The 13,958-nt window shown below is 34.5% G+C and overlaps 1 protein-coding gene across 2 annotated transcripts in view; it reads right to left on the bottom strand.

The window, feature by feature from the left end:
• The window catches only part of LOC133058542 (UDP-glucuronosyltransferase 2B4-like), a 28,289-nt gene extending 19,164 nt beyond the window's left edge, over window positions 1–9,125 (bottom strand). The window contains exons 1-3 of one of the 2 annotated variants that reach the window (XM_061145251.1): window positions 8,396–9,125; window positions 7,437–7,585; window positions 673–804 (exon numbers count right to left, since the gene is read on the bottom strand). In XM_061145251.1, the coding sequence (XP_061001234.1) occupies window positions 673–804; window positions 7,437–7,585; window positions 8,396–9,125 (1,011 nt within the window). The remainder of the gene's footprint in view (window positions 1–672; window positions 805–7,436; window positions 7,586–8,395) is intronic. The other variant, XM_061145252.1, reaches the window with a different exon arrangement.
• Window positions 9,126–13,958: the final 4,833 nt, after the last annotated feature.

Below are 13,958 nucleotides of genomic sequence, written 5' to 3'. Positions count from 1 at the left end.
ATCACTAAATCAATGGACATGAATCTCAGCAAACCCTGGGTAATAGTGAAGGACAGGGGAGCCTAGCATGCTATTGTCCATGGGATTGCAATGATTCAGATAACTTAATGACTGAAAAACAACAGCATAATTTTTTAATAATAAGTTAATTAGTGCTGTCAAAGAAGTATGTTCTTTTAAATTACAAATTATTAAGCCCTACTTCCAAATACAATGAACAGTGTAATTGTTTGACTTGAATCAATATTGCATAACTACATTTATTGTTAAAATTTAACAATTTTAAGCATCTGTATGTGTGTTTTGTCCTCAGGAGTCCTTCAAGGAAAAGGAACAAGTGACAAAGCAGAATTTACTGGTTAATCTTCCTGCCCATGCTACCATTGTATTAATAACACCAAAAGTCACACTGTGTCTCTTATATATCATTCTTTTTGATTACTATGTTGAATAATTAAAATTATCATGGATCAAAGGCACTCCCTGTACTGCAGTAGCACCTGCCCTGTATATTTTGGTTTATATATACATATCTATACATATGTATAGATATGAGATAAATTGCTGGTATCATATTATTTACCTTTCTGATAGTAAATGTCTAAAATCAGATCTTTACCGAGTTTAACAGAATCATTAAATAGTTGTCCATGATTAAGTTATTGTATCTACCTTTTGTGGAATTTGAGCGAGGGCTGATGCAATCACCTTGGCTCTGTCTTCTGACATGTTACTGACCATTGACCCCAAAGAAAACACCACAATACCGTTTTCTCCAGAGCTCTGCACAAACTCTTCCATTTCCTGTGAAAAAAGAATTTGCTCCATCACAAAAGAGCAGCAGATTAGCATACATTATTGGAGGAATTGCTACAAGCAACTAAAGAGAGAAAATCAGAAATTGTCTCAAGATACTAGAGTAGTGATTTCTTACAAATAGATTGTGGTAAGATACACATGGCATAAAATTTGCTTTCTTAATTGTTCCTAAGTGTATAGTATATTAGTGTTAAATATACTCACATTGTGCAACCAATCTCCAGAACTTTTTCATCAGACAAAACTGGAAGTCTGTGATCATTAAGAAACTCTACTTTCCTCTTTCTCCAGCCTTTGGCAAGTTTCATTCTCCTCTGTTTATATAAGTGAGATTAATCTGGATACTTCTTATAAGTTGAATTGTACAGTATTTGTCTTTTTCTGACTAGTTATTTTCCCTTAATTTAAGGTTCATTGATGTTGTGACATGTGTCAGAATTTCCTTTTAAAGGTGAGTAATATTCCATTGTTTGTATATATGACATTTTGTTTATTGCTTCCTCTGTTGATGGACATTTGGGTTGCTTCAACCTCTTGGCTCCTTTGAATACAGCTTTTATGCATATGTTGTACAGATATCTCATTGAGATCCCAATTTCAATTATTTTGGATACAAACCCAGGAAAGGAATTGCTGAGCTCTATGCATAGACAGGTTTTATGTTAGAAAGTGCACATTATTCTTATGACATACTATACAGTTAGCTAATAGAGTGATTTCCCTCCCTCACCCACCCCACTCCCCCAATTCTCTTGAACATGTTAACTTCACCTCTTGGACTTTGGTCAGTTGTGTTAATAAATATTCAGCAATAAAAAATCATTAAAAAATTTTTTTGGGGGAACTTCATATTATTTTTTAAAATGTTCCCTTTTTTAAAAAAAAAAAAAAAAAGTATTTTTCGTCCTTGAGATCCTGGGAAAGGAATGGGTGATATGAGGTCAAATTCTTCCATTATATGTATTTGTTCAAATGTGTTTCTGTATAAGCAGGAAATAAGATACAGCCAGTACTCAGTAGTGACAAGAAGATACTATTAAGCTATATTATCCTCAGACTCTTCATTAATCATGATGTTAATTACTAACATAGATTCTTGGAAGAAAGTTACTTGCAGGATTCAACTCCCTTTGATTCTTTGTTGTTATAATTCTAAGTGATTTAATTTATTTATTCCAGACAGGCTTTTTGAGAATTATTTTAGGTTATTCATTAATATTTCATTTCCTGACTATGAGCACTATGAAAAAAAAATATGATCCTAATCACTTTATGTCATTCATTCAGCTCTGTAATCCTATCCTTCACCTTAAACTTTGTCATGATTTCCAAACTCTCTGTCTAAATTACTAACTAATGACTTGAGGAGTCAATTATTATAGCTTGGATGTTCTATGAAATAGTTCTGTGAGTTCTGTTTATAATCCGAAGTTACTCTTGTATGGTTACTTATTTGAGCGACCACACTGCTGTGTCTCTTTACATATCATACCTTTGTCCTGAACTTATATAATGAATGTCACAGATGGATGTGCTATGTCTAACTGCAGTGAAGGACCTTCAGCATGACTTCAATCAGTCCCCCTGGGGGCACCTGCTCCAAAGAGGAAGAGGTGTCCAGGGCTTCCTGCAGCACAGGTCTGGTCAGCTTTTGAGTAATTCACTTCTACCTAAATAAAGCTCCTGGTGAATCCGTATTTGCCTGGAATTGTTTCTGAATTATTTTGCTTTGTTGTTCTTGATCCTTTCTGATTAAAAAGAAGTTACTGTCTATACTAGAATAATTCCACATTTCAAATGGCAATCCACCCCAACATTCCTGCCTGGAAAATCCCATCGACAGAGGAGACTGGCTGGCTATAGTTCAGAGGGTCGCAAAGAGTCTGACATGACTCGGCATGTATGAATATTCACTACTCTGTACCTTAGATCTCTAGTACTTATTTACTAAGAAATGCAAATTTGTATCCTTAAACAACATTTCTCCTGTTCTCCCACCTCTCAGTCCTGGCAACCACCATATTATTCTCTGTTTTTACAAGTTCAGCATTTTTAGATTTCATATACAAGTGACATCTTACAGTATTTGTCCTTCTGTGTCTTGTCAAAAAGATAAACAAAATTGAAAACCTTTAGTTGGACTAATCAAGAAAAAAAGTGACTCAAATAAATAAGATTAGAAATGAAATGGGGACATTAGAACTGATACTGAAAAAATACATAGGATTCTGAGACTACCATGAATAATTATAAGCTAATAAATTATTAATACATATATGAGAAGAGTGGAGAACTTCTTAAAAACAAAACCTACCAAGACTGAATCAGGAAGAAGTAGAAAATCTGAACACTCCTAATAAGTAAAGAAATTGAATTGGTAATCAATAACCTATCAACACACAAAAGCCCAGGACCTGATGGCTTCACTGACATATTCTATGAAATATTATAGAAAAATTAAAACCAGTTCTTCAAAAAAAATCTTTAAAAATTAAAGAGGAAGGTAGGAACATTTCCAAACCCATCCTACAAGGTCATCATCATGATCATGATACCAAATAGATAAGGAAATTACAAGAAGATAAAACTAAGGTCAATATCCAGACTGAGTATTGATGCAAAAATTCTTAACAAATATCAACAAGCCAAATTCAAGAACACATTAAAAGAATTATATACTAATATCAAGTGAGATTTATTTCTGTCATGCAAGGATAAATAGAATGAAGTATGAAATAACATGATTATCTCAATAGATGTCCATAAAACATTTGACAGCATATGACATTCTTTCATGACGAAACCCTCAACATATAGGGTATAGAAGGAACATACCTCAGTGTAATAAAGAACATATATGACAAACCCAAAGCTAACGTTATACTCAACAGTGAACACTTGAAAGCTTTTTCTCTAATCAGAAACAAAATAAGGATGCCCACTCCCACACTGATTCAATATATTAGTAGAAGCTGTAGCTAGAGCAACTAGCTAGAGACAAAGAAATAAAAGACATCCTAAATAGAAAGGAAGAATTAAGATTTTTATTTTTCGCAGAAGACATGGTTTTTTTTGTACAGAGAATCTCACAGATTCAACAACAACAACAACAAAAACCTGAACTAGTCAACAAATTCAGTAAAGTTGCAAGATATAAAATCACTATATAGAATTCAACTTCATTACTGTGTACTAATAATGAAACATCTGAAAAAAAAACTATCCCATTCACAATAGCATCAAAAGCAGGAAAATAACTAAAAATGAATTTAATCAGTGAAGTGAAAGATCTGTACAGTGATAACTATAAGAAGTTTTAAGAAATAGAAGAAAACACAAATAAATGGAAAGTCATCTTGTGATGTGGACCAGAAGACTAATACTGTTAAAATGTTGACATTAGCAAAAGCCAAAAGAATTACACCTTGAAATTTCATATTTAATATAAAGTTTCAATATTTCAAATAATAGTGTACTGGTCCCAAAATAGATACATAGACCATGGAACAGCATACAGGGTTCAACTACGATTCAACACGGGAGCAAGGGATACAACAATATCCATTGTGGAAATATTAGTCACTTCTTTCTTTTCTGAGAAAACTGGATAAATATATATATATATTTAAGATATATAAGATATATAAGATAGAGGTCTCTTCATATATATATATATATATATGAAGAGACCTCTATCTTATACCATCACAAAAACAACTCAAAATGAATCAATGAATTAAACATAAGACCAGATACCATAACATCCCTAAAAGAAAATATAAGCATGAAACCCCTTGGCACTGATCTTGAAAATGATGTTTTCTATATGACATCAAGACAACAACACCAACAACAAAAAATCACAAGTGGGACTACATCAAGCTTAAAAGCTTCTGCACAGCCAAAGAAATAATCTACAAGATGAAAATGCGATCTACAGAATGGAAGAAAAGTTTTGTAACCACATGTTGAATGAGGGGTTAAGATACAGAATATATACACAACTCATACAGCAAAATTCAATGAAAGAATGGGCAGATGAACAAATAGACACTTTAGAAAGAAGATTTCCAAATGATCACCAGGTATAGGAGAAGATACTCAACATCAGTAATCATCAGGGAAATGTATTTCAAAATCACAATCAGATATTATCAGATATTACCTCACCCCTGTTAGAAAGTCTATAACCAAGAAGAAAAAAGTGTTGTGAGAATGTGGAGAAAAGTGAAAGCTTGTACACTCTCAGTGGGAATGTAAATTGGTTTAGCCCTTATGGAACATAAATTGAAGGATCTTAAAACAATTAAAGATACATCTATTGTATGATCTGGCAATTCTACTTCCAGGTATATGGTCAAAGGAAAGAAAAACAGGACAGTGAGAGGTATATGTGCTCCCATGTTGACTGCAACATTATTCACAATTAGCTAGGGAAAAAACTTAAGTGCCCACCAATGGATGAATTATTTAATGATGTTTCATAGATACACACAGACATACACACACACAGACAGACACACATGCTCAGAATGGAATGTTATTCACCCAGAAGAAAGAAGGAAATCCTGCCATTTTTGACAACATGGGTGGACCTTGAAGACATTATGCTAAAATTTGTGTTTTCATTTTAATCTTTACTCTATTCCTATAATCAAATATACACTATGATATACATCCTGAAAATTGTAAATCTAGTTTATGCTTTTTTAACCTTCAAGAAAACTGTGATCTTATTATATTTGGTATTTTCCAAGTAAATATTTTATTATATCTGATTTAGTATAATTTAGCATTGTTTGGACTTTCCTAGTGGCTCAGATGGTAAAGAATCTGCCTAGAGTGCAGGAAACCAGGATTTGATCCCTGGGTCAGGAAGATCTCCTGGAAAAGGGAATGGCTACCCTCTCCAGTGTTCTTGCCTGGAGAATCCTGTGGACAGAGGAGCCTGGAGGACTACAGTTCATAGTGTCACAAAAAGTCAGAGATGACTGAAGTGACTTAGCAGCAGCAGCATTTAAGTCAATTTTTTTAATGTTAGGAATTTTTAAGGTTTTGGTGATCAGATGAAGAAGATGAAATACTAAAGTATTTTTGTAAGTTTTAAGGCTTTTCACCAGTGCACTAGCTAAAATAAATGCCTTTTCCCAGCAATATAAATGTATATGAATGTATATATAAATATATGTTTTTATTCCCAACCCAGAGATTTATTTAAATTTGTTTAAAGTAAACCATCCTGATTCATGTCAATATATGGCAAAACCCACCACAGTAATGCAATTATCCTCCAATTAAAATATATTAATTAATTTAAAATAAAGAAAAAAATGAGTTAATGTGATATCTCTGGGAACACCGTACTCTAGTTTTCACTCATTATTGTCTGTATCTAGCAACAATCTGTTAAATGGTCTCTTCCTACTGTTAACCATTTACAATCCAACCCAGTGACTTTGTCTTGCTTTTTATTTTTACGTTATATATGACTATCTCTTTCTCAGGGCTTTTGTCATAGCTCAGTCAGTAAAGAATCTGCCTGCAATGCGGGAGATCCGGGCTTGATTCTTGGGTTGGGAAGATCCTCTGGAGAAGGAAATGGCAACCTGCTCCAGTATTCACACTTGGAGAATCCCATGGAGAGAGGAGCCTGGCAGTCTACAGTCCATGGAATTGAAAGAGTCGGACACGATTTAAAGACTAAACCACCGCCACCATCTCTTTCTTTCTTAATCCTTTCAATATTCTTCCCAATGCCCCTACTAGATGTTTCAAATCTTTATAATTATCTGTTTGCAACTTACCTCATCAGCATCATCTCCTTTTTATTCAGCCTTTTCCTATCTAGACTAAACTTGGACTTTTTGGCAACTGTCATAACTACTCCACCTAATTTCTTTTATATCTTCTTCCAAATGAGATATGAGGGAAGCCCGTATCTTCTTTCAACCCTGCCCTAGTCCTTCTGTTTATTCCTGAGTATCCTTCAAATCTCATAATTTTCTATGAATCAGAGATAATTTCTATGATTCATGCTGAATATTTCTTTAACACTCTGGTCTTTGCATATTATAACATTTTTTACAATTTGATTGTGTTCTGTCAGTACAGGTGGACTGTCAGGTGGTAGAAACTGTGCCTACACCATTTGTCTATGTTCATATTCACTTCTGGAATATGCTATACACAAAATTATCCTATAATAATTATAATACAATAGCAATGTAACATATTATAGTGAGATGAGATGGTTGGATGGCATCACCAGATGATAATAAAACTATTATTTCATTTATATAAAATATATATTTTTATGTAAAAGTATAATATAAATGTTCTTTAATGAATGATGCTTCTCTATGTGTTGAATAATGAAGTTGTATTTAATTGATGTATTATTAAAGTGTCCAATGTACTCTAGGGAGTTTATTCTGTAATGATAATGAAATTCAGATAGCTGTGTTGATATAGAAATACATCACTTTCTAGGTGGAAGGTCACTTTATCCAGGTTCCCACATCTGACTACCTGTAATCAAACATTCCAAAGACAGAATACAGAATGATTCCTATTGAAAACACAACATTCACAAAGAACAACAAGGAGGAGTAGGTGACCTTAGGCAGGGGCTTGGCAGGCTTGCAGTGGAGGCCTCCAACAAATTCAACATTTGGGAGTAGTGGACGAGGAAATGAAAAGTCCCAGTAGGTTCGAATGAGCCACATTTCAGCTTTCCCCATTGTTTCTGATAAGGTAGTAGGTCTTCCTGAAAGTAAAAAGAAAACCAACAAATGTTTGATCAAATGAGACTATTGTCATGTGTGTATATCAGATAATTTTTGTAAAACAACTTTGGATGTTGAGGCCAAAGTTGTTTTAATGTGTCTGTTGTTTGATAAATATATAACATAACATAGTATAGGATAACAAAATAGATCTGGAAAACATCTGTTTCTACACAAGAAGAAACATTTTCTAAAAGCTAACTGGATATTTGTACTACAGATATGTGTATAACTCTCAATGTATATGTCTTCATTTATCGAGACAGTTTATGAGATTCCTAAAGACTTTAAATTGAAAGAAGAATTTTGTAATTTGGATAGTCACTTGCAGAAGTCCTAGGTACTTCAGTTTGTGGTAAGTGACTTCCTGGTATCCGATACTAGTAATGGGCTTTACCCTACCCTATAATTTAAGTGTTTGCATAATATTTGTTAGATTGAGGGTTATTTTATATTTTTATTTCACTGTTTCACTTATTTGAGATAAAGTTTTGTGAATTTATATTTATACAAACTGAACTTCCAAGGCACTAGGAAAAATAGGACTTAATGAAACCAACTAAAAACATGACTTACCTAGTTGTTTGTTGCTAAGTGGTAACTGACTCTTTCCAACTCCATGGACTATAGCCCAAAAGGCTTCTCTGTCCATGGGATTTCTCAAGCAAAAACACTGGAATTGTATGCCATTTCCTTTTCCAAGGGATCTTTCTGACCAAAGGATCGAACCTGTGTCTCCTGCATTGGCAGGTAGATTCTTTACCACTGAGCTATCAGAAAGCCCAACTTACCTAGTGCTTCACTGTAAAACTGATTCCACTTCTTCTCATTGTATGTCGGGAAGAAAAGGTCAAAATAAAGTGTATATAACATATTTTTGATCCTCTCCATGAATGTCATGTGATCACTTAATTCTGAAAACATAACAGGTACATAAGATGGTGGGAATGGAAGTCTTCCACTATTCTTTTCAATTATATGGCCAGGTGAGGTGTGATGACTGTACACGAATGGTATTTTAAGTAATTCAGCCAGCAGTTCACCACAGGGTCCAACGGCATCTGCAATAAGGATATCAAACCTTGATTCCTCTAGTTTTGTCATTAATTTCTTGTTGGAAACAGCGTCTTTACACATAGTTATAGCAGTATCAAAAAATTCCCAAAATAAACTTTTCACTGTTGAAAAATAGGACCAAAAGGAATCTTTCGCCGCATCCGTCCATTTCTCAAGAAGACGTTCTATAAAATTCTCATAATCATTTTTTGTTAAAGATACAGGGAAAGTCTCAAAGTTCATAGTCGATGGTTTGCTGGAATTAGTAATAGTGGAAGCCGAAGATATCAGAACAGTCACTTCATGACCCCTTGTGACAAGTTCATCCAGAATTGTCTTTATATTCAGCCAGTGACTAAATTCCACTGGCCACACCAGCACCTTTCCACAACTCCCAGCACTAAAGTAACAAGTCAGCTGTAGCAGCAGCAGAAGCGAGAGCCTTTTCATAGACATCTTGCTCATATGTAGTACTTTTTAAATAATTACTGTGAACTTTTGCTATTGCTCAGGCTTATATCCAGAAGGAATCAACCAGAAGTTAAATTATAACCCCTATTCCTTAAAAAAGTAGATTACATGAATAGTCAGCAGATGTGGAAATCCAATGAGAAGGCAAAGTGCAGAACATTTCGAGATGATACAGTGTGTTTAGTATTGATTTGTCAGTGCTGTCGCCCATCTTGTACACACACATCAATTATATTTTGTGAGAAAGACGACTAGTGTAAAATAGCAAGTGAGAGACTCTTGTGTCTGCAGTCGCTGTGACACAGAATTAGAGATAAGGTGACATCAACAAGATGGAGGGTTATGAGGTCACAACAGTTGTGTCCCTCAGAGAAACAGCAAAAACAGTAAATGACCAACTGCAAACCAATGTAAATTATTTTGGGAAAGTTCTGGACTAAAATGAAATAGCAGCAGAAATCCTGCAGTCTGCAAAGACTGAGGATGTGTGTTCTGATTTTTTGAGTGTAATGCATCAATACTAAAGATATCAATGAAATTTGACTGGTCAATTGTATAATTTATGATCACTATTGCCATATAGATTTTTTTGTGTGAACGATCTGCCTACTGATGACAGTGAGGAGTTAAAGCAGAAGGAGACAACAGAGGATGAAATGGTTGGGTAACATCACTGACTCAATGGACATGAGCTTGAGCAAGCTCTGGGAGATGGTGAAGGACAGGGAAGCCTGGTGTGCTGTGGTCCATCAGGCGATGTTATCAGGTTGATCAGCAAACACAGGAAAGCCCACCATAAGAACCTCATGGTAGATGGCCTCATAAGTGCCGTTGGTTCCACCGTGAGTTATAAAGCCTTTGGTTTTTGGATGACCTAGCATTGAGTGACTGTCAGTAAAATTGTTAACTATAATTCAGAATAAAATGAGAAATGGCCATTATAAAGCACTGTAAAAAGCAGTGTATTTTAAAGATAACAGATGGTTACATACAGGAAACTGCATTTAAAGTGCTTTCAGACTCACAGCCAGAACGTCCTGTCTGCTGGAGAGATAAGTGAAGACTTTATGAAACAAGTGCTTTGTCACTTGAACTTCACAAGTGAATTCAAGATTGGTAGATGAACTTCTTAAAGAACTCTCTGCATAAAGAAACCACATATGCATAAAAGGGGGCATTCAGAAATATATTCTCTTAAAGATTAAGGAAGTCATTTAATCTGATGAGAATGGTGTCAAGTTTCACAGAAAGGGTAATTGTAGTGTCAGTGGAAGGAAAGAAAGGAGAATCTTCATTTTATTAAGAAATATGCTATCACTTCATGAAAATGATTGTGGATTTTTTTTTTTTTTTTGTAGAAAATGGAGAGTCACTGGTAATAAATTAAAAGCTGTTATTTATCAATAACATTTAAAATACTCCTACACAGGAGAAGCAATAGGTGTAAGGAAAGAATTCAGAGGTAGAACAACAACTCATTAAGCTATTCACTGTTAGAAGCAAATACAGGCAAAATGAAGATATTTAATTCTGGGCATAAGGGACATGACCAGGTAGAACACAGTGCCAACTATGATATATTTTCCTTCTCCCCTCTATTGTTGGTAGTAAAAACACAGAAGTAAAGTTTTCTTTCTGAATGTTTTAATAATAAACAGTTGATAAGTTTGTTTCTTATTGAAGTACTATCATTCTGCTCAGCTGTTAATCATGTTTTTAGCATTTGTTCTGCCAATATTTACCAAGAAATTCATTCTGCGTTATACAGACGAGTGTTGGGTCCTAAAGTGTCTGGTTTTTTGCCATCATATCTCCATAGAATCTGTTAGGGTATGAAAAATACCTTATTCTTGAGTTTTAATTTATAGCATTAGAACTCAAGAGGTTGAAAGATAACTAATTAAATGTCTTTCATATGGCTTGTAAGGAAAAAAGGATGCGTGATCTTAAGATAGGATAACTACTAACTCTCTGACATCAAGAGGAATACTTGCATTTTACATATTTATTACTATATTCAATCATCTATGGAATATAATCATGAGTATTCACACATGATCGCATAGACAAATGATGTTTTCATTGTCAAATTCAGATATTTAAAACGTTATTACATGGTCTTTATTCTAAAGCAAAATGACATTGGGAAATTTCTAATAACTGACATACTTTATTTCTTTATTTTATTTTTTTCTAATTTTCTTAACTTTTATACCCCTTCAATCCTCAACCCTCAGACGTTTAAAGATGTCATTGACAAAAATTCAGAATTCACAAGTTTTACAAATTTTAAGTTTATTATCTATTTTATAATTTTATTTTTTATACTAATCCTAAATTTCCAAATTGATATTTACTGGCTTCTGTTATAGAAGAGAGTTATACATCCACTCATTAATATATATTTTGATATACATCATTTACATCTTTTGATATACAAGATAAATGCATGTGTAATTAGCCTCTGTTTCCAAATTGGGAAAGGAGTACGTCAAGGCTGTATATTGTCAGCCTGCTTATTTAACATATATGCAGAGTTATTGCCAGGATAAATATCAATTACCTCAGATATGCAGATGACACTTCCCTTATGGCAGAAAGTGAGGAAGAACTAAAGAGCTTCTTGATGAAAGTGAAAGAGAAGAGTGAAAAACTTGGCTTGAAACTCAAAATTCAAAAAACTAAAATCATGGCATCCAGTCCCATCACTTCATGACAATTCGATGGGGAAACAGTGGAAACAGGGAGAGACGTTACTTTTTTGGTATCCAAATTCACTGCAGATGGTGATAACAGACATGAAATTAAAAGACATTTGCTCCTTGAAAGAAAAACTATGACCAACTTAGACAGCATATCAAAAAGCAGAGACATGGTATATACCGTGTTCATGGATTGGAAGAATCAATATTGTGAAAATGAGTATATTACCTAAAGCAATCTATAGATTCGATGCAATCCCTATCAAGCTACCAACGTTATTCTTCGCAGAACTAGAATAAATAATTTCACAATTTGTATGGAAACACAAAAAACCTCGAATAGCCAAAGCAATTTTGAGAAAGCAGAATGGAACTGGAGGAATCAACCTGCCTGACTTCAGGCTCTACTACAAAGCCACAGTCATCAAGAAAGTATGGTACTGGCACAAAGACAGAAATATAAATCAATGGAACAGAATAGAAAGCCCAGAGATAAATCCACATACCGATGGACACCTTATCTTCTACAAAGGAGGCAAGAATATACAAAGAAGAAAAGACAACCTCTTTAACAAGTGGTGCTGGGAAAACTGGTCAACCACTTGTAAAAGAATGAAACTAGAACACTTTCTAACACCATACACAAAAATAAACTCAAAATGGATTAAAGATCTAAATGTAAGACCAGAAACTATAAAACTCCTAGAGGAGAACATAGGCAAAATCACATAATAAATCAGAAATAAATCACAGCAAGATTCTCTATGACCCACCTCCCAGAATATTGGAAATAAAAGCAAAAATAAAAAAATGGGACTTAGCTAAACTTGAAAGCTTTTGCACAGCAAAGGAAACTATAAACAAGGTGAAAAGACAGCCTTCAGAATGGGAAAAAATAATAGCAAAGGAAGCAACAGACAAAGAATTAATCTCAAAAATATACAAGCAACTCGTGCAGCTCAATTTTGGAAAAATAAATGATCCAATCAAAACATGGGCCAAAGAACTAAATAGACATTTCTCCAAAGAAGACATACATATGGCTAACAAACACTTGAATAGATGCTCAACATCACTCATTATTAGAGAAATGCAAATCAAAACCACAATGAGGTACCATCTCACTCTAGTCAGAATAGCTGCTATTCAAAAGTCTACAACAATAAATGCTGGAGAGGGTGTGGAGAAAAGGGAAGCCTCTTACACTGTTGGTGGGAATGTAAACTAGTACAGCCACTATGGAGAACAGTGTGGAGATTCCTTAAAGAAACTGGAAATAGGACTGCCATATGACCCAGCAATCCCACCCCTGGGCATACACACCGAGGAAACCAGAACCAAAAGAGACACGTGTACCCCCAATGTTCATCGCAGCACTGTTTATAATAGCCAGGACATAGAAGCAACCTAGATGCCAATTAACGGACGACTGGATAAGAAAATTGTGGTATATATACAAAATGGAATATTCCTCAGCCATTAAAAAGGATACATTTGAATCAGTTCCAATGAGCTGGATGAAACTGGAGCCCATTCTACAGAGTGAAGTAAATCAGAAAGGAAAACACCAATACAGTATACTAACATATACATATGGAATTTAGAAAGATGGTAACAATAACCCTATATGCAAGACAGAAAAAGAGACACAGATATATAGAACAGATTTTGGGACTCTGTGGGAGAAGGCGAGGGTTGGATGATCTGAGAGAATAGCATTGAAACATGTATATTATCAATTGTGAAACAGATCACCAGTCCAGGTTTGATACATGAACAAGTGCTCAGGGCTGGTACACTAGGATGACCCAGAGGGATGGGATGGGGAGGGAGGTGGGAGGGGGATTCAGGATGGGATACACATGTAAATCCATGGCTGATTCATATCAGTGTATGGCAAAAACCTCTACAATATTGTAAAGTAATTAGCTTCCAACTAATATAAATAAATGAAAAAGAAATAAAATAAAAAGCAGGGACATTACTTTGCTGACAAAAGTCCATTTAGTCAAAGCTATGGTTTTTCCAGTAGTCAAGTATAGATGTGAGAGTTGAACTATAAAGAAAGCTGAACACCAAAGAATTGATGCTTTTGAACTGTGGTGTTGGAGAAGACTCTTGAGAG

Source organism: Dama dama, chromosome 6 (assembly GCF_033118175.1).
Source record: "Dama dama isolate Ldn47 chromosome 6, ASM3311817v1, whole genome shotgun sequence".
NCBI classification, from domain to species: domain Eukaryota; kingdom Metazoa; phylum Chordata; class Mammalia; order Artiodactyla; family Cervidae; genus Dama; species Dama dama.
The sequence above is the reverse complement of the archived record's forward strand: the minus strand, read 5'-3'. Positions and strand labels throughout refer to the sequence as shown.